The sequence below is a fragment of the Mchenga conophoros genome, linkage group LG7 (genome assembly GCF_057382185.1).
Source record: "Mchenga conophoros isolate Kocher_MC1m ecotype Shallow Benthic linkage group LG7, M_conophoros_male_GT1.1, whole genome shotgun sequence".
Taxonomy (NCBI): domain Eukaryota; kingdom Metazoa; phylum Chordata; class Actinopteri; order Cichliformes; family Cichlidae; genus Mchenga; species Mchenga conophoros.
This window is the reverse complement of record NC_140532.1, coordinates 32554358-32573580: the sequence shown is the minus strand read 5'-3', so window position 1 is coordinate 32573580 and position 19223 is coordinate 32554358. Positions and strand designations below refer to the sequence as shown.

Below are 19223 nucleotides of genomic sequence, written 5' to 3'. Positions count from 1 at the left end.
GTTGAGGGAAAAAATATTGCTGAGAAGATTTAATTACAAATAATAAAATGCATTGACCAAAGACTAATACTACATGCTTGAATAGGAATGTAAAAAATAAAAATCCGACTTTAGGGGACAAAAAAACCTAAATGTCCTATGTTGTAATACCACTTCCAGTTCGGAAGTGCCTGATAAATATCCTTCATAGTGTAATCATTAAAAAATATAATAGTGACATCCTCTTATGAGGAAATTATCCAGGACACATATTTTAGTTTTTAAAGCGTTTAAATATATTTTAAGAAGATATACAAGTGAAATCTAATGAAAAAGATGACATTACATCAATGCAGTTTTTGTAACGTTTAGCTCGTGTTAGATTTTGTTTCGAAACTCTAAACCGGAAGTTGTTTTTCATTAGCTGTTATAACTCTTAACGGAAGTCCTTGCAGGCAGCCGGCGGTAGCTGAAGGAATCTGGCTGTGGTGTCGGATAGTACCGTGAGTTACTGTGGATCCAGCAGCAGAGAGTCTCAGCATCCAGCCTTAATCTTAGCAGGCGCGGAGACGTTTTTTGTGTCAGTGAAAGCGAACATGATGGCAGCCCTGGGCAGCGCCGGTCGTTCGATCCAATGTGAGTGTGATTGCGCCGCCAAGTTAGCCTGAAGAGAAAACTTCCAAGTTTTACTGGTTTTCTGAGGATTTAATGTCAGGGCATAAACAGCATCACAGCGCTTATTTTACACAGTTTACAGTCACTGAATTATTTTATTTTTATTTGCCAGAAACTCAACAGCACGCTTCTGACATTGACATCAATATTTTGTAAATGTAAAGTTAGCTCAGGGGATAGCATAACAACTTCCTGGCCGGATGTGCCCCTCGCTTTTAACAACCTCCTTTATTTTGCCATATTACTGACTTTTTTTTTTTTACCGTCACCGTCGTCTTTTTTGGAATACATCGAACCCAGGTTTTGTGTATAATACCCATGCGGTTAGGCGGAAAGGCTAAAATTATCTGAATGTGTTACCATGATTGCTCTCTTATTTTGTAAACGTTGGTGTTTCTGCGGCTCATTTCCACAAGCTTGACGCGGCAGAGCTGCGTCCCTTTAGGTTGCCGTGCGAACGTGAGCGTTACATAAGGGATTTATCCCATGCCTAGGCTGCATTTGGTGAGCGTCAGGTGGCCTGAAACTATCGCCAGTGTGCACATACACTTCGCGTTTTAGCGCCGGGAGGAAGAAAGAAAGACTCGAAGTTACACAATTGCAGCTCTGTGAACTTGCGTAACCTCAGCGAGCCCCCTGGCGGTGCGGCGCGGTACTGCTGGGAGCGGTTATGAAAGTGAAGCCGGCTGAACGCATCGGTTAGACTGTATAGTTATTATCATTATTATTAGAATAATAAAGTTTATTTCCGCGACAGCTTTCAAGAAGTACTTTCAAAGTGTTTCCCAGGATATTTGAAAAAAAAAAGGGCAACGATCTAAACAAGAGAATGCACGCAGTTAAAACGGCAATAACAGTTTAAAAGCTCATTCATGACTTCAGCTTCATAATCCATAAATAAATCTGTAACAGATCCACTAATCTGAGACCACTTTAGGATTTATGGGTACTTTTAAAAAGTTTAAAGTAAACTCTGTATCTGCCAGGAAGCTGGTGTTAAGTTCACTCTTGCCCAGCAGCTGGGGTTTGAGGCCTGAGTGGGTTAGGAAATTATAACAGTCCAAACATGATGAGATGAAGCAAACAAATCTTTATTTATATAGACTGTTTCATCCCAGGTGGGGGCAAAATTGCCTCATTCATACTCTATGAACAGATTTATAACTGATTCAGACCATGCATGTGCACAGATGATAATGAATGAAGGCCATAACTTAAACGCACACATCTATCATTATTTTTTTTGTGTGTTTAATATTTTGTTTTTCAATAAACCCCCAAAATGCCCAGAATGACAATGAAATTTTAAAAAAGGCAATTAAATTACACGTTAAGACCAGAAAGACCAAAAAATCGTCAGCTTGAATCCAGCTGTGATTTTGTGTGAGCGCTTACATTTTATCTGCATTTCTATGCTCATATCAGTGCCCATTTATCTGCACAAAGCCTGAACCAGTGCAGCCATGACAGATTTAAAAAGGAGCCAAAATGCAACGGTAAAATGTTGTTGTTGTTGTTGTTGTTGTTATTATTATTATTATGTACTATTTTAATCCATAAGCAAAATAGAAATTAAGATTGTTATTACAGCTATAACTGTAGTTTCACAGTACTTCTTTGGAGAGTAGCATTGGCTGTGTTACCTCTGTGATTTTTCTGGAAGAGAGACTTTTGAGTTTAATGTAACAACAGATTTGCCTTCTCTTCACCTTAAAACTGATCCATGGTTGAACTCTACACTCATTACAAACTGATCGTTACGCTCACTCACTGATTCTTGAGCTAATAAAATCATCTAATTGTTGTTCCGATGAATCGCACTGTTTCTTGTTCTTCAGTTGCCAGGAGCAGCTTGAGTCTGAGTTTGAGACGACGCTCCACTGCTGCAGCCGCCGCCTACGCCCAGACTCCAGAGACGCAGGAAAACAGGTCACACACGCCACACTCGATTTCATGTCTTAGCGAGGACATCTAATTGAAATAATGCTTTCCCTAGCTGCTTATCCTTACCCTAAATATCAAAAATGAATACCTACCCTTAAGCCTTTGCCTAAACCTAACCATAACCTAATTGTATCCCTGACACTAAAACCACATTTTGAGTCTCAAAAATGCCTTCAAACTTGTGGGGACCGGGACCACAAGGGCTGTTGGTCCCCACTAGTGATGTGCGATACCACTGATTTCCTTTCTGATCCGATACCAAGTAAAAGTCAGGGTGGTATCGACGATACTGATCCGATACCGATACTCTGTACAAAAACGTAATGTTTCATTGTATTTCATAATACAATATATAATTGTATTATGAAATTGTAATAATATAACTTCATAATTATTGCAGGACATCAGACTACTTTTTTTATTGCTTAATAATGTAGAATTATCATGTAGAAATAAAAAACCTGAAGTTGTGCCCTATTTGAACATGTTGAGAGACAGACGTCTCTCAGGGAGTCCTGAGAGACGTCTGTCTCGCCCTAGCAGCACCTGTCCCTCTCCTCCTCTTCAGTTCGCCTCAACATAAGCTCGTCATATTCTGTGATGTGATTTACTCTCAGGTGTTTGACGAGGTTAGTGGTGTTGCCACAACACGTCACTGTCTTGCCACATGTATCACAAACCGCGCCTCGGCCGTTTGTGGAGGTAAAATACGTGCACACATGACTCCATTTATGCTCAGCCATTGTTGTGAGTGCGCACGCCAGGGGCTGGACACATTTATACAGCTGTGTTTTGCACATGACTATGAAAGGCGTAAGAGGAAATAGTTCCTTCCAATTTAGACAATCCGAATGATATAGTTTCTTTCCACTTTGTTCCTGTTAATGAAAAACTACAAATTTACCCCAAAGTACTAAAATATCGATATTTTAATATGAGAATTGATTCTAGAACATAAATGACTGGTATCAGAAGAATCGATATTTCAATATCGATCCGCACACCACTAGTACCCACAAGTATAGTAAACTTCCAATTTTTGGTCCCCACAAAGATGTTTATACCCGGCGTCCACAAACACACACACACACACACACACACACACACACACACACACACACACACACACACAAAATATGAAATAGGTGTAAATGGCTAAAGGGGTCTCTAAACACAGAGTCAGTGCCAGAGGTGGGTGGATCAATCCAAGTATTGGTATTAGATCGATACTAGCCCGATAGATTCGTACTTTCTATCATCTATGTTAAGTTTGCTTTAGCTGCTGTCCTATTGATTGATTTATTCCTTTTATTTCAGAAGCAAAGTCTAATAAAACCGCTCCACACCAGTGTGCAGGGCTGTATACACAAAGATTCCTGACCTTGTCTAAAAAAACAAAAAACACGTTTCACAAAGCATCTTGAGTCTAAAAGAAGGTGAAAGCCTGTCAGGAGTGAGGAGGGGAGAAGACGTCCTGTAATGATTAAAGAACAAATAATGGTGGATTTCCTTTCATCTTCTGTGAAATCGTTTCTCCTGGTCTGACCTGCTGGGGTTCATTAGAAATGACAGGGACTGTTTTCACCAGTTTGTCGACATCTTCTCACACAGGACCCGCCTCACGCCTCTTTATAAAATTCTGTCCTCCTCGAGCTGACAGTTAAGCTATATTTATGAATGTGACAGCAGATTATTGGAGTTCAAAGCTCACTGAAGGGTTTAAAACCTTAGCAGTGAAACATGTTTCTCGGAGCTGCTACGGCTGTAAGGCCTGCAGTGATGTAGCGTCAGAGGATGGAAAAGCAGCAGGCAGATAATTCCTGCTGAGCTTTGCCCACATTGGTCTACAGCATAAATGCTTTTATGCAGTTTTTTGTGCATAAATACATTGGCGTCTCCTCCAAGCAGGTTTTCTTCTGTTAGGGGAAATGTTTACCCTTCACTACCAATTTTCATAACTGGACTTTCATTTATTAAAGCATAAAATGCATTTTTGTTAATGAGAAGTGGGCATAAACATCAGAACTTGTTGTATGTGAGGAAAGAAAGATAAATGACCTTTATTAACTCTAGTAGAGCAGGGCGATATGACCAAAAACATTTATCATGATATACATTTGAAAATTTGCAATAACGATATAACTGACGACATAATTGACACTAGACAAAATACTTTACAACTCCACAACTTTTATCAGTGCAAAAACCCATCAATGTATTTTCACTTAAACAAGCAGCTGTTTTTTTTGTGCATTAAAGTTATATAAAAATGTAACAGTGCAAAATCCTTGCTGACAGTTTAACCAAAAGACATTTCCAGTGGAAACTGGCCGACAGATCCTCAGCATAACCATGTATAATATCCACAAAACTTGAAGAGGTTATACACACACAATATGGTAATATTATGTTGAAGCACAGTACGTATCCCTCCGCGAGGCTCCTGCCTACGATAGCCGTAATGCTCCAACAATCCATCAAGCGGTGCGGCTTCGTAGCTTAGCAAAGTCGTACTGAAACATTTGACAGATTTTCGAGCGCCGTGTACGACATAAAATCGTTTCAAGGTCAGTAAACACAACCAGAATTCATACATAAGGCACACGGGATTATAAGGGGACCTGTTGATTTTCAGAAAAATCAAAGGATTGATTTTAAGTGTGCCGTATTTTCCAAACAACACGGTAATAACGACGGCCCGCTAGCATGCTCTACCAAAAATAGTGCTTTGTTGTGTATCTGACGGACGAAAGCTAAACCAGTTCCACACCACTGAAGTTGCAGCATTTTTACAAACCAATTCTGATTCATCCGTTTCATTCAACGATCTGTTTTCGCTCTTCTCATTCTGCGTCGCCGCCATGTGCTTATGTAAACATAGGCACTGCTCATGCGCGTTTTACCCATATTCTATCGCGATATTTCATTTTCCTATCGTTGCCCAAAATTACACCGGTATTACCGTGAACGGTATGATATAGTACAGCCCTAAACTCTAGATCAGATTTGTTAATTTGCAATTGATTAACATTAAAATACAGACTGCTGAATGACCTGACTTTGTACTTTGTGGGGTGTAAACGCATTGAAGCACTGAGTCTGGTTTAGATCCTGTTTGGCTCAACTTTTCATTATTTATTCCAATAATTTATGCCTTTTGTTCTTAAACGATTAAATTTACCTAACAGAAGCTCCCCCTTGAAATATCTTCCCAGTCCCCCTGGCTTCCATCCATAATTTTTCTGACCTAGATTTGGCCTAGTGCACAGTTTCTACACAGTGTCACATCTTTTAGGGGTGTTAGATGTGAATTATTGATCGTGACTCTCTCCTGTCTGCAGGAAGCCGAAGACGGGGATCCTGATGCTGAACATGGGAGGACCCGAGAAGCTAGAAGATGTTCACGACTTCTTGTTACGCCTCTTCATGGACACAGACCTGATGAAACTCCCAGTACAGAAGTACGCACACAGAGATCACGCTGCCTTAAATGCAAGGAATTATTTGCAAATGTGAACACAAAATATAGTGACGCAAACAGCTGACCTTAGAGTTGAGGTGGTCGGTGTTTAACAGCTGGGATCTCGGTTTCCCAGCGCTCGCTCCATGCATTTAGCCCGTAATGTGAACTCTCCGGTGGACAGGATGTAAACAGGATATAAAGCTCTGATAAGAGGTCCTTCCTTCAAACAGTCATCTGTCATCATTATTTCAGCAGGGCTTTGTGGGGATCTAGTGGATTATGTTATGCTCTCGTGCTTTTCTGAAACTCCCCAGATGTTTTCTGTTTAGATTATGTGATGAATTAAAAGCAACTGCTTTATTTTTGGGTTTACACATATGTAAGCACACACAGTGGGGGCGGGCGGTTTGAGGAAGTTTGTTGGGTGACGGCTCTGTGCTGTGTCCGTATTTCATAACGTCCCACTGAGAAGAAAAATCTTTGTGGTTTTTAGCAGCACTGATCCTTTTTAAAGCAGGCGTGACTGACCCAAGATCACACACTTTGACTTCAAAGATTGCTCCACCTCAATATGAATGTTTTATGAGCCACTTATTGACTTTATTTAGACCTCGGGCGGTCCCGACCCCGAGGGAATGAAGCGCTATAGCGAAAGTCTGGATATTTGGGTGCAAATGTGTCCTGTGACTTAACCAAGGACGTCATTCCAAACCAGCAGTTTGATCTGAACTGAGTTCACTCTGTGAAGAGCTTTCCAGAAATTAAGACCCGCTTAATGCATCCAGTTCAGGGTCTTGGGGTGGGGCTGTCACAGGATAAGATGCGGGGTACACCCTGGACAGCTCACCAGTCTGCTGAAGGGCCTCGTGCATGGTTTTGGGCTGTGGGAGGAAGCTGGGGTACCCATACAGAAGGACCCATGCTGTGAGGTGATGGGGTTGGCCACTGCACCACCGTGCTGCCCTCCACATAAATGCACATAATGCAACTTTCTGTACAGTTTTGGAACATTTTTAAAACATTGAAGAAATGTCAAAGTCGAACTGTAACTGAAACACAAATGACTAAACGCGTTTGTCTGTCAGTCGGCTGACCTCTGTTGGACCTCGGGGGTTGAGCCTTTCTTACACTTGAAGCTGTTTGACTGTAAAGTAGAGAGATTCCCATCAGCCACTGCTCCTCTTTGTTTGCTGCTAACATGCCGGGTTAGGATGGTGAGCATTTCAGCATGCTAACATTAGCAGGGGGTCAAATGACAGCTGTGTCTAAGTAGAACCTCACAGAGCAGAGCTCCCTCCCTTTAACTTCTATTTCACCCAGAAGTGAAGCTCTTTGTGTGAAGAATCTCCTTTTATTTATTTATTTATTTATTTATTTATTTATTTATTTTTAAGTGTCATGATTGTAATCTCTGCTCTGTGTAAGAAAACAACACGAGTGTCCGTCTCCATGTTGTCCAGCACTGAGACAAACCATCCTCAGAAGCTGGACAGAATAATACTGACCTGCTAGGGGGTCGTGTTGTGCATGTTTTGTATAATTTTAGACCGTTTTGTGTTTCTGTTTTATTGTTTGGCCTTTTAAAATGCTCAAATATGACGGCACAAACTCCTTGTAACCCTGCACCAGTGCTCAGTAAGGTCTGTTTGTTCATCCATGCAGCATCTGCTCGTTGGACTACAACAGCATTTCATGATGTAACAGGATGAATCCAACTAGACCTGACAATAGAAATGTTAAAATAATAAATTCCTGCCATCATTGTGTACTTGGTGGTCACTTTACCTTTCCTGCTTCTGGCCATTTTGAGCAGAGTTGTCTGACAGGTTTCCCTGGGGTGGGAAACACAAAAACGGTGCAAACGTTAGTGCTTCTTGCTTCTCGCTGCAGAAAGTCCATGCTGGAAACTCTAAACTAGATTTATTGTCTGGTGTTTGGTGACGCTTGTGGACATGAATCTCACCTCCGTGTCCATGGAAACTGCACATCTTACTGAAAATGTTAATAATGAACCTTGACCCTTTAAAGCTCCAGAAATCACACGTTATAGTGCTGTTACAGGTCATTTGCTTTTCTTCTTCTTCGTTGCTGCGCAATAATTCACTGTATTAAATCTGTGATGCATTAAGTGTGAGTTGTGTAACTGCAGCTGTGCGATCTGCCTCCCGCTCTGCAGTAAACTCGGCCCATTCATCGCCAAGCGGCGCACACCGAAGATCCAGGAGCAGTACAGCAAGATCGGAGGAGGCTCGCCCATCAAACACTGGACGTCCATGCAGGGGGAGGGCATGGTGAAGCTGCTGGACGAGATGAGCCCTGAGACGGGTGAGGATGCCTCACAGAGGCCTCCGCTCCTCCTCAAATCTGACAGCTTACATGGAGTTAAAGTCATGTTTGGAGGCAGTTTGTGTGCTTTTATTGAGATTATGGTTTGCTTGGCTGTTGTTGGCAAAGTGTGTGTGAAATGGAGATAGTAAGACAGCGAAGGAGTGTCTCCTCACACGCCTGCAGCACACCTCACTGATAACACAGCAGCAATCTGAAAGCTGACCAGATCTGTTAGAATTTGGTCTAAAAGCACGATAATCTTCATAAAAACCTCCCTTTAAGCTCCTGAAATGTTATTTTTATTTGAAGATTTCAATTAAACTGCATATCCTGCATATTCAAACTGTAATGTTGCCAGTGAGTTTCTCCCGTGCTGTCTGGTCATTGGCTGTTTCTTCTCTCTGCGCAGCTCCTCACAAGTTCTACATCGGCTTCCGGTACGTTCACCCGCTGACGGAGGAAGCCATTGAGGAGATGGAGAAAGAGGGAGTGGAGAGAGCTGTGGCCTTCACGCAGTATCCTCAGTACAGCTGCTCCACCACAGGTGACACAGGCAGGAAATGATGTCTGTTAAATGTAGAGAACATGTAAAAGGAACAATCAGAAGATTACTCAGACGTTTGTGTCCGTTAATGCCGCCACACCCAGGGTGCTGTCTGCTCTGCGAGCTCCTGATAAATACACTCTGTTCTCTCCAGACTAAATCACACTCAGCATGTTCTCAGACTGTTCCAAGAAAGCCCAGCTCACACGTGAGGCAGGCACACTCTTCAAACCCACAATCCATCCATGAATCGGTGCCCACAGACTGTTTTTGGGTTACAAAATATGCATCTGAGGAAGAAACTTTGAGGAAATTTATTGATTAGTGATTGGCAGCAGCAGAGAGATTTTATTCCTGTGTAATGAAGTATTTCTCAATGTGTTTTCTTTTGCTCACAGGCAGCAGTCTGAACGCCATCTACCGTTACTACAGCAACAGAGCTGACAGGCCGAAAATGCGCTGGAGTGTCATCGACCGTTGGCCCACACACCCTCTGTTGGTGGAGGTTAGAGACACACGCACTCATTTTCATATCTTAGTGAGGACATCTAATTGGCATAATGCTTTCCTTAGCCGCTTACCCTAACCCTTATGATTAGGCTAATTCTAACCCTGACACTACAACCACATTTTATGTTGCAAAACTGCCTTCAAACTTGTTGGGACGGGCATTTGGTACAGTGGAGGCCAATTTCTGTCCTCACAAAGATGTCTAAACATGTGTGTACACACATGCAAAGTAAAACAAACTAGTACTGATGTACACGATTCTGCCAAAAGTATTCACTCATCTGCCTTCACATCCATATGAACTTGAGTAACATCCCATTCTTAATCCATAGGGCTTAATATGATTTTTGACCCACCGTTTGTAAAGGCTTCAGCTCTCCTGGGAAAGCTTTCCATAAGGTTTGGGAGTGTTCATGAGAGTTTTTGACCAGTCTTCCACATGTGCACATGTGAGGTCAGACACTGATGTTGGGTTGGGCGAGATGGCCGGCTTGGAGTCTTTGCTCTAATTCATCCTAGAGGGTTTGAGGTCAGGACTCTGTGCAGAAAGGAATTCAGTGAGCTCCTGAGAGCGACCCATTCTTTCACAGATGTTTGTAGAAGCAGTCTGCATGCCCAGGGGTGCCTTTTTATTTTTTTATTTTTTTTTATTTATTTATTTTTAAATAAATAAATACACCTGTGGCAGTGGGAGAGATTGGTATATTTGATTGGGTGAGTGAATGCTTTTGGTAATATAGTGTGTAAGAAAACAGAGTCAGTCAGTAAGTCACCACGCAGCTAAATGACCAGAAAGCAGTTGTGGTGGGTGATCATGGCAGCTTTTTGTCCTGACTGTGTTTTATCAGCTGAGGTAAATTTCACTAGCTGTGTTTATAATACACCCTAAGTGTGTGTGTCTGTGTCCAGTGTTTTGCAGAACATATCAGAAATGAACTGCTGAAGTTTCCAGAAGATAAGAGAGATGATGTTGTCATTCTGTTCTCGGCACACTCACTCCCCATGGCTGTAAGTATGAAAAACTACTATCAGTACTGCTCTAGCCTCAAAGTAACATGCTAATAAAATACTCAAGTTTCACTCACCAGAACTGGACCACAGACTTCTCTAAGCTCTGTACTGCATAACACTCATTATATTTCTCAGATAATTCAAGTAAAAGGCTTAAAAGGGTCATAAAATCGAGTGAAGTGACTCCAGCTTGCAGCAGCTGTCGGTATCACACCCATCACCCCAACTTTTAAACTTTAATACATTTGAAGGGGTGGATTATAAAAATGAGAACAGGTTTTTGTCACCAGACTGTAAAGTTTGGCATTTGCTGTCACAGTTTCTGGGGACTGACTCTTGGAAAGGAACGAATGAAGCCAGAGTGGGGTCTGGTCCTTATTACTGATGACACTGATCAGATGGTACTGACACTGACACTCTTATAAAAACTGATGTGCTTTCCACAAATTACTACTAAAATTTACTGATATTTCTCAGTATAGGCATTTCCTTTCACAATGGAGTAGTAGTATTTATCTCTAGAAAACAAAACCCACTTCATCTTCATTTTCTTTTCGTGTAAAGAAGTACACTTTAAAAACTATTCCGATTTGTTACCTGACGGTTCATCAAAACAGATGAAAAACCTGAAATATCTCAACAGAAATCAGTGCAAATTCAGTTTGTCTTTGCTGTTAGGAAGCCTATAAAACTGTTTTCTGCTGCTTAATTGGTTAGTTTGACAGCACATCTTTGGCATCTATATCCAACATGTCACCAGCAGTTCAGTGTAACTACTCACACTTTAAATCCAGGAAAGTCCCAAACTCTGTGATAGGCCAAGCTTCTCAGATGAGAGATCTGATTTCCTCGTGCCTTGTTAGCTTTCTTTGAACCATGCCATTAGGCAACAGAAGGTTTTTGTCCAGCTGAAGTACTTTCTTCCAGCACATTATTCAGGAACTGCTTAATGTGTTAATGTTGCTTAGCGCCGTGCTGTTGTGTGCCCTGTGCTGCAGGTTGTAAACAGAGGTGACCCGTATCCTCAGGAGGTGGGAGCCACAGTTCAGAGGGTCATTGAAAGACTGGGTCACTGTAACCCCTACAGACTGGTGTGGCAGTCCAGGGTGAGTAAACATCACTCGCTACGTAATTGAATAAACCAGCAGCACCACCTAGTGGTGACAGTGTGCTGTAATAATCAGGTAACGCTGCATACTCAACACTGATCACACATCAGTTTGTAATGCTTATCAATATGGTTTAAATTCACTGAGCGTATGCTTTGCTGTTTTTCACACAACTTTCATTGTCAAAATGCTTTTTTTGTTTGTTTGTTTTGTTTATTTATTTACTTTTTGGCATTATTTCACCCTGAGCCTGACTTTAAAAAGACAAAAACGCACATAGCGACATGGTCACCACAGGCCAAAGAAAGTCTGTGACATTCAGCGACTGAGTAATGATGGATTAAGTGACCACTAGTGATGCAGAGTGGGCAGGTTCCAAGTAAGGGGGGCATCAACACAAGAAACAATTTGCTCATCACTTTTAACTTTGCAGCTGCCTGGTTGTTGCTAAGGGACGTTCCAGACTCCAGTTGCCTAGGTAACCCTCTATTTTATTTGCCACACCATCAAAATACAGATAAGAGCATCCTTTGCTCTCATAGGTAGTCGCTCCATTCGCCTAAAAGTTCAGTAAAGTTTAACTTGGGATTTTCTATGGGAAATACTCAATGTCACCTAGGCAACCGGAGCCTAGACTGTCCCCTATGTCACCATCGGTGACAAAATGCTTTACTTCCTACATGAGCAGGAGCCCATCTGGTCACCGTAGGTAAGAATAGATTTGGGCAGTGCTCACATTCCTGGCAAATGTGTTCAGTTTTTCTTTAGTTCTGCAGACAGACTCTTCCAATCCAGCTTTACCTTCTTATTATACTTACATGCAGCTAAACTATTAATATTATTTAGACCTGGCCGGCCTGCTTTTGTGTTTTGTGTTGCCACAAGATGGAGCCACTTGTCTGACTAATATTTTTGCTATTTCAGAGTAGAAGCCCTCAAAGCTCCTCAGTGCTCAGGTCACAGGGCCTGGCAGCTTACATAATTCACAAATGATAAAAATTTCACAGTGGAAGAGGACTCTGAGCTGTCACTGGCTACCTGTAGGGCAGAATGAATAACCCAACAGGGTGAAAATGCACAGTATGTGGTACATACAGTAACACAGGGTACCAGAGATAGCCTTCCTGCAAGAAGATCATGGTATCAGTTTTATTTATTTTATATTTAATGGGATTTCAAGAAAGGTCACAGGGTCGTTTACGTCCTCACTGAACCAGGAACACCTTAAACCACCTTGGACACGTCATCCATCTATAGAACTTAAGTCAGCCATGTCCTGTGTGTGGTCTCTCAGGTGGGGCCCATGCCGTGGCTCGGTCCCCAGACAGACGAGGTGATCAAAGGTCTGTGTGAGCGAGGGAAGAAGAACCTGCTGCTGGTGCCCATTGCCTTCACTTCGGACCACATAGAGACCTTACACGAGCTGGACATCGAGTACAGACAAGTGCTGGGAGAAGAGGTGAGAGGGGGAAAAAGCAGTGTTTATATACATTTCCTCAGTTTTATGTAAAAATTAACCGGTACATAAATACTGATTTAAAAGAACAGAATAAATCTGCAGCAGCCTTTGGAGAAATAAACTGAAGCAGGCAGAAAGTCAATTACCCAGACCTGCTCTTTCTCTAAAGTCCTTAGAAAGATTCATTAAATAGGGGAAACGTATTTATGCATTTGTGATCTACAATTAGGGCTAAGGTCTTTGTACTGGTTGTTTTGGTTAGCTAAAGTGTGTGTATGTGTGTGAGGTTTGTTTCCAGCAGCCCAGTGCCCTCTGTCTGTCTGAAGGCACCAGTAAAATGGCCACCAATCAATGTGACTGGTGCCATAAAGATACACATTCTTATACCCATGAGGAACCATCGAAATCATTTCTAAACTTGAACCTGAAGAAACACATCTGTCTTCCAGTCCCAAGTTTTGAGGTCTGAAATGCTAAAAAAAAAAAACCATACTCCACCAAAAATGTGTAACACCTCTACACACCTGATGTATTAAATTCCTCGTGTTTGGATTAATTTACTCCAAAACAAGACTGTCGCATTAACTGAGCGTTTACTACCTTTTTTCTGTGTGAGTCTAAATTGTTGGTAGATATGTGCAGTTCCAGTTTTTCCCAGTGGGCTGGAGAATATCATGACGATCATTTTAACTGATGTGTTGTGGTCGTGAATCACATATGAGCTGTGGCAGTGACTGCATTTTCTCTTTGGGTCTATTGAGTTTCTAAAGCTCAAAAGCCAAACGAATGACTGCATAAAGCTATAAAATGGAGTAAAGCAGCAAATGCTGACCTTTTAAGTCCACAATCAAGAGACTCTTTGGTGTTCTGACTCCACGTTCAGAACAGAAACTCAGACAGGAGCAAAGGAATGAGGAAAAGGGGGGGGGGTTTGTCCCCTAATTTTGCAGTTTTCTAAGATGTTATGAACATTTGTGATGTGTTGTTATTTTTCTTTCCAGTGTGGGGTGGAGAACATCAGGAGGGCCGAGTCATTGAATGGGAACCCTCTCTTTATGAAGGTACCTGTCACACACTAACCTGACCCATGTTTGCAGAACAAAGATTTTCTTTAAAAGAAATGCAGATGCCTAACATGAAGTGCCACGCTGGTTTTTAAAGTCATGTTTTGATCCCTTGCGTTGAGCATTTTGGCTCTAATGTCATATGCAAGTGTTGCATATATCTCAGAAACGGAGTTGTTAACCACCGACTGCCCTTTATACAGTCCTTTTTACTTCAAATATGACCATAATTGACAAAATGAGCATCATCATCAATCAAATAACAGTTAAAATGAGCAACTTGGACAATAAACCCATCAAGAAACTCTTCACTGAGGTCACAGATCAAGTGAGAAGTAGGGTCGTTTTTCCCATAGACTTCTATGTAGTTGCGGCTCTATTTTATAACCAAAGGAGTTGCCCTCTGCTGGTCATTGGAAAGAATGCAGATCCAGCTTGCATATATATTCGTAAAACAATATGAAGACTGACAACGGGTAATTATTAAAAGGTGCAAATAAATGTGGAAAAATGTTCAACCCCTTAATACAAAAGAATAAGTGTGAGTTTTCAATTGGTAGATAAATTTTCACTCATGTTCCCAGACTGTAAAATATTCAGATTTCTTTTCAAACTTGCAAACTTACAGCTCTGTCATCAAACCTTTTCTCTATTAATGCCAGCAGAAAGGACGAGTAAAGTAAATGACAACAGTATATGTACAGTAGAAGAAGAAACGAGCAAAGATAAAGTTGAGGTATGCTGCAATGTTCCCGTGGGGCATGTTCATGTCATATGACATTTCTTTCCTGTCGTAGGTGAAACCTTTTCGTTGGCACCATAGAGCTTTTTACCACATAACATATATAAGAAGTTAGTTCTCACAGTAAAACTTCTGAATCTGAATGAGGTGGATGTGATTTAACCTTCTAGGCGAACTGCATAAAATGATGAAACCTGTCATTTCCATTCCCACTAGGTGGCGCTCTAAGCAAAGATTATCATGTACATGTGTTCCAAGGCAGGACTTCTATCTATGAACTTTGGGGCAGATTGGGCGATCCAGGTTTTGAGCTGCAGCAACTTTTTGTGTTTTACTGTTTCATGACGAATCATTGAAATTTGCCCTGGCACCATGGAAACGCTCTTTAGCAAAAACGCAAAGAAGAATTCATTAAAGTACACTGCCTGGAAATTGCTAAAACTGGACCAAAGTTGCATTGTAAATTAAAAATGGGGACCTTCCTGTTGTGTTCAGGGTATGGCTCTCATAGGTGTTTTTATACCTTTTGGGATGACACACATGTGAGCCAAATTTCATACATTTACATAAAACAAGCGGCTGTTTCGTTTGACTTTGCAGGCAAGACCCATAAAACCATATTTAAGTATGAAATCTGTAAGGGGGTCAAAAGAAGAGATGGTCCTGTGAAGTAGCTGCAGCCATGAGATGGTGAATGAATGAGTGAATGCCTCCTTGTGTCCTTCGTTCTATCCTTTATCTCTTTCCTTCTCCATTGTCACTATTTTTCCTTCCATCCCTCCTTCCTTTCCTCTCTCACCTCCCTCTCTCCCTTCATCCTCAACCCTGAAACCCTTCTCACAACAGGCAACTCCTCCAGCTGTATCGTGTGTGTTTGTGCGTGCGTGTGCACAGGGTTTATTAAAGGAAAGGGGCAGATCAATGGGAACCTTTAGAGCTGACTACAGTAGAACTGAACCGCCCGGCTGGCTGGCTGGTCAGGCCCGCCGTGCTCAGAGACCCCTTGCCGTGTGTGTGTGTGTGTGTGTGTGTGTGTGTGTGAATCAATATCCAGAGGATGATTAGTTGGTAGTTACTGAAGGATGGTTTCCTTGGTGTGGTTTTTAGTTTCTCAGTGAGCTGCTGCCGTCTGCAAGTAGCAGCAGCTAGAAAATACAGAAAAATGCATTCATCAGGATTTTTACTGCACACTCTGGCTGGTGTTGAAGCTTCATTTAAAAAAAATAAAATAAATAAAAATAAGTTCCCCTCAAAATTACTACACCTAACAACTTTTTAAAGCAATTTCAGAGTTGCAAAAAATGTCACCTGTAAGACTAAAATTACAACAGTTCAGGTAAAGTTTTGGAGCACTCCTGTCATCCTGTATGTTTGGTGTAAGGGGATCTTAAGACAAAATTTGCACTTCAGCAGTTGAATGAACTATCATGTGACTATTGTAACACCCACCAATAGGTGCACTCGCTCCAGTCTAGTGCATTAGCTGAAGTTGTAGTTCATGTTCACTGTGTTTGTAACCTTGTTGAGTAAATGTTCATTTGCTCACAGATGTGGTCAGACACATCCACTCATCGTGGGCATGAATGTCGTGGTAATTCTGTGCTTTTAATGATATCTTTGAGCGGTTCTTTTTCCAGAGTGGAATAATTGTACAGCCTACATCTTTAATGACTATTTATTAAAAAAAACAAAACAAAACACTACAAGTTGGTACACAACTTCATTCATTTATTGTTTTTTCTCAGTTTCAAACACACATTAATTATGTATGCAGGTAGCAGCTCTGCCAGTTGCTTTTGGTCACATATCCTGCCAGAGGCTTGTTGATGGATACCATTTGTCTTGGCAGAATTGGTAGCTTATTTAACTTGGTCTCCTGGTGCAGATCTGGCTTTAAGCATAATCCACAAATTTTTCAATACTGTTGAGGTCGGGGATTCGGAAAGGCTATTCCAAAGGCTTAATGTTTGCCTGCTATTTTAAAACTAGTTTTGATATGCCTTTTTGATCATTGTCTTATTGGACCAACCACTTGTGTCCAAAGTTCTACTGTCTTACTGATTTGACAATTTTGGAGGTAGTCCTCCTCCTTCTTTATTCCAGGCCTATTAACGGGAAGTTAATATGCCTTGACCTTATCAACTTGAAATACTGCAGAACCTATAGCACAACATTAAAAGATTTAAGTGTACATGTATATTTGAGCCTGTGTGGATTAAAGAAAAGGATTAAAAGTTCTTGTTTGTCTATTTATTTTCTATTTAATGTCTTTCTAAGACATTAAAGATGTATGCTGTACAATCCTGTTTAAAACAAACACAGTGAAAAGGATTCTTATTGGCTTTTTACCCACAAAGGTTTCAATTCTGATTATAGTAACCACCACCATTGCTTCAGTGCTGTGTTCTTTATGCCTTTTAAAGCTTAATATATATTTGCTTTGCTGGGTTACAGCATTAGTTACAGCGTAGGGTTTCAGAAAGGTTTGCAGATATGTGCCCAATGTAGAAGTTATACTTAAGATGGCCTACTTTCTTTTAGCCTTTAAAATTAAAATGCTGACTCCAGCCATCTGTTTACTGGTTATATGGAGCCCTAATCTGTGAGGCACAGTTTGAACATACTTGTCTGACTGCTGATATTCATTTATCTCGTTCAGGCCTTGGCAGACCTGGTCCAGTCCCACTTGAAGTCCAACGAGCCATGTTCCCGTCAACTGACCCTGCGCTGTCCGCTGTGCACCAACCCCACCTGCGGAGAGGCGAAATCCTTCTTCGCCAACCAGAAGCTCTCATAGAAACTCAAGACACACATTCTGATGCAGCAGGGCTACCTGTGGAGGAGCTCGAGGCCTTCTTCTAAAAAGCTTCATTCAAACGCACAAGCCCACACCACCTCTCCAACAAGAGTGTCAGTTAACCAGGAAATGCCACCAAGAAAGGACCAAATGGTTTCTGCAAATGTATTCCCACACACACATTTACTTTAGGTTTTGGTCTTTAGAGGGGACTAATATCTGCCTTTCAAAACCTCTTTATGCTACTTAAATTCATCATTTTATTTCACCAGAGAGGTTAAACCGTCAACAGATACCATTTGGTCAAAGCTTGTGTAGATTAGAGAACTGGGACATCACATGACAGGAAAAAATTGCACTAAAAACTGCATTTCCCCTTACTCACATTCCATTTGCTTTGCGCCTGCAAACTTCCATCAGAGACCCCATTTTCTTGCCTCTTCGCTGGTGCTAAATGACTAACAGTCGGCCATGATGACACAACACGCACCCAAAGGGTTCTGGGCTGTCTGGCCATTTCCTTCGCCCTTCATCTCACCTGCTGCTTCACGCCATTGTCTCTCCAGGTGGTAGCCCCGCCCATCCTGCTGTAACTCCTGCAATTTGATTGGAGGAGGTTGGATCCTGTGTGATAGGAGGGTACTGGCGGGCTTAAGAGAGAAAAAGAGGTTCATATTTAAATTAAATAAAACTAAATGAATTCTTGTGATGATCCTTCATCTGCTCTAATTTCATAAATGAACCCCAGTGAAGCTGGGAAACTAGAGTCACACACTGACCCTGTGAGTGTCATAAGCAAGCTAGAAAAATACGTTGCTTCTGTTTTCCTGCTGAGGGAAAAACGGAAACCAAAACAAGTCAAAAAGCGATGAGGGATAATCGAACTGTTCACATCTTGAGCTGTCCGTATCGGTAAAGGTCCAGCCTGTGAGTTAGGGGTTGTGTGCAGCTATTTATTTTGAGAGCGATTGGCCCAGTGACGTGACCAGGAGATGAAACAGTAGCTGCATATTTTTTTTTATTTTTTTCAAATAAAGTAAAATGAATGTAATGAAGAGACCAGTCAGAAATGTGACTTAAAATTGTAGCTTAACAAGGAAGAAGTTACCATAAAATTGTGAAACTATATCAGTGAAGCAGACGTTACTGGTTTTTATAGTAGCAGTACTGTTTTCACAAATTGAATAACAGCCACCAACATCATCAAGCTTAAAAATATCTGGAAAAGGGGGGGGGGAATGACATTGTCTGTATCTGTACACCTGAAACTGAAGCTAAACCTAATCTCTTTAAAGATGAGGAAAGTAAGAAGGAAAAACAAGCAATTAAAAAGAAAAACTAAGTGATCAACACGAGATATCCTCACATCTGTTAAAGGTTTTAAAGGCTCGTACAGTTATAAGCCCGAACCGATTTGGTTTCAATGGGTGTAACAATTCTGAAAAGACTAAAATCATCATATTAATGCTGCTTACTCCCATTTTTCTATTGGGCATCACCAACTTAGAGTTTTTTGTTGCTGTTATGGTTTCTCTTGTGAGCCAGTAGATCAGTACTAGTTGAATACTTTAAATCTTTATCAGTATAGGTGCTGAGTC

At 41.3% G+C, this 19223-nt stretch overlaps 1 protein-coding gene across 1 annotated transcript; it reads left to right on the top strand.

The window, feature by feature from the left end:
- The first annotated feature begins 393 nt into the window (after nucleotides 1-393).
- fech (ferrochelatase) lies at nucleotides 394-18330 on the top strand. The gene is made up of 11 exons (XM_085278950.1): nucleotides 394-615; nucleotides 2493-2583; nucleotides 5940-6059; nucleotides 8238-8386; nucleotides 8799-8933; nucleotides 9332-9438; nucleotides 10353-10451; nucleotides 11453-11560; nucleotides 12858-13022; nucleotides 14024-14083; nucleotides 17488-18330. Exons 1-11 carry the CDS (start codon nucleotides 576-578, stop codon nucleotides 17623-17625), a joined length of 1212 nt encoding a protein of 403 aa, XP_085135076.1. The 5' UTR covers nucleotides 394-575; the 3' UTR covers nucleotides 17626-18330.
- Nucleotides 18331-19223: the final 893 nt, after the last annotated feature.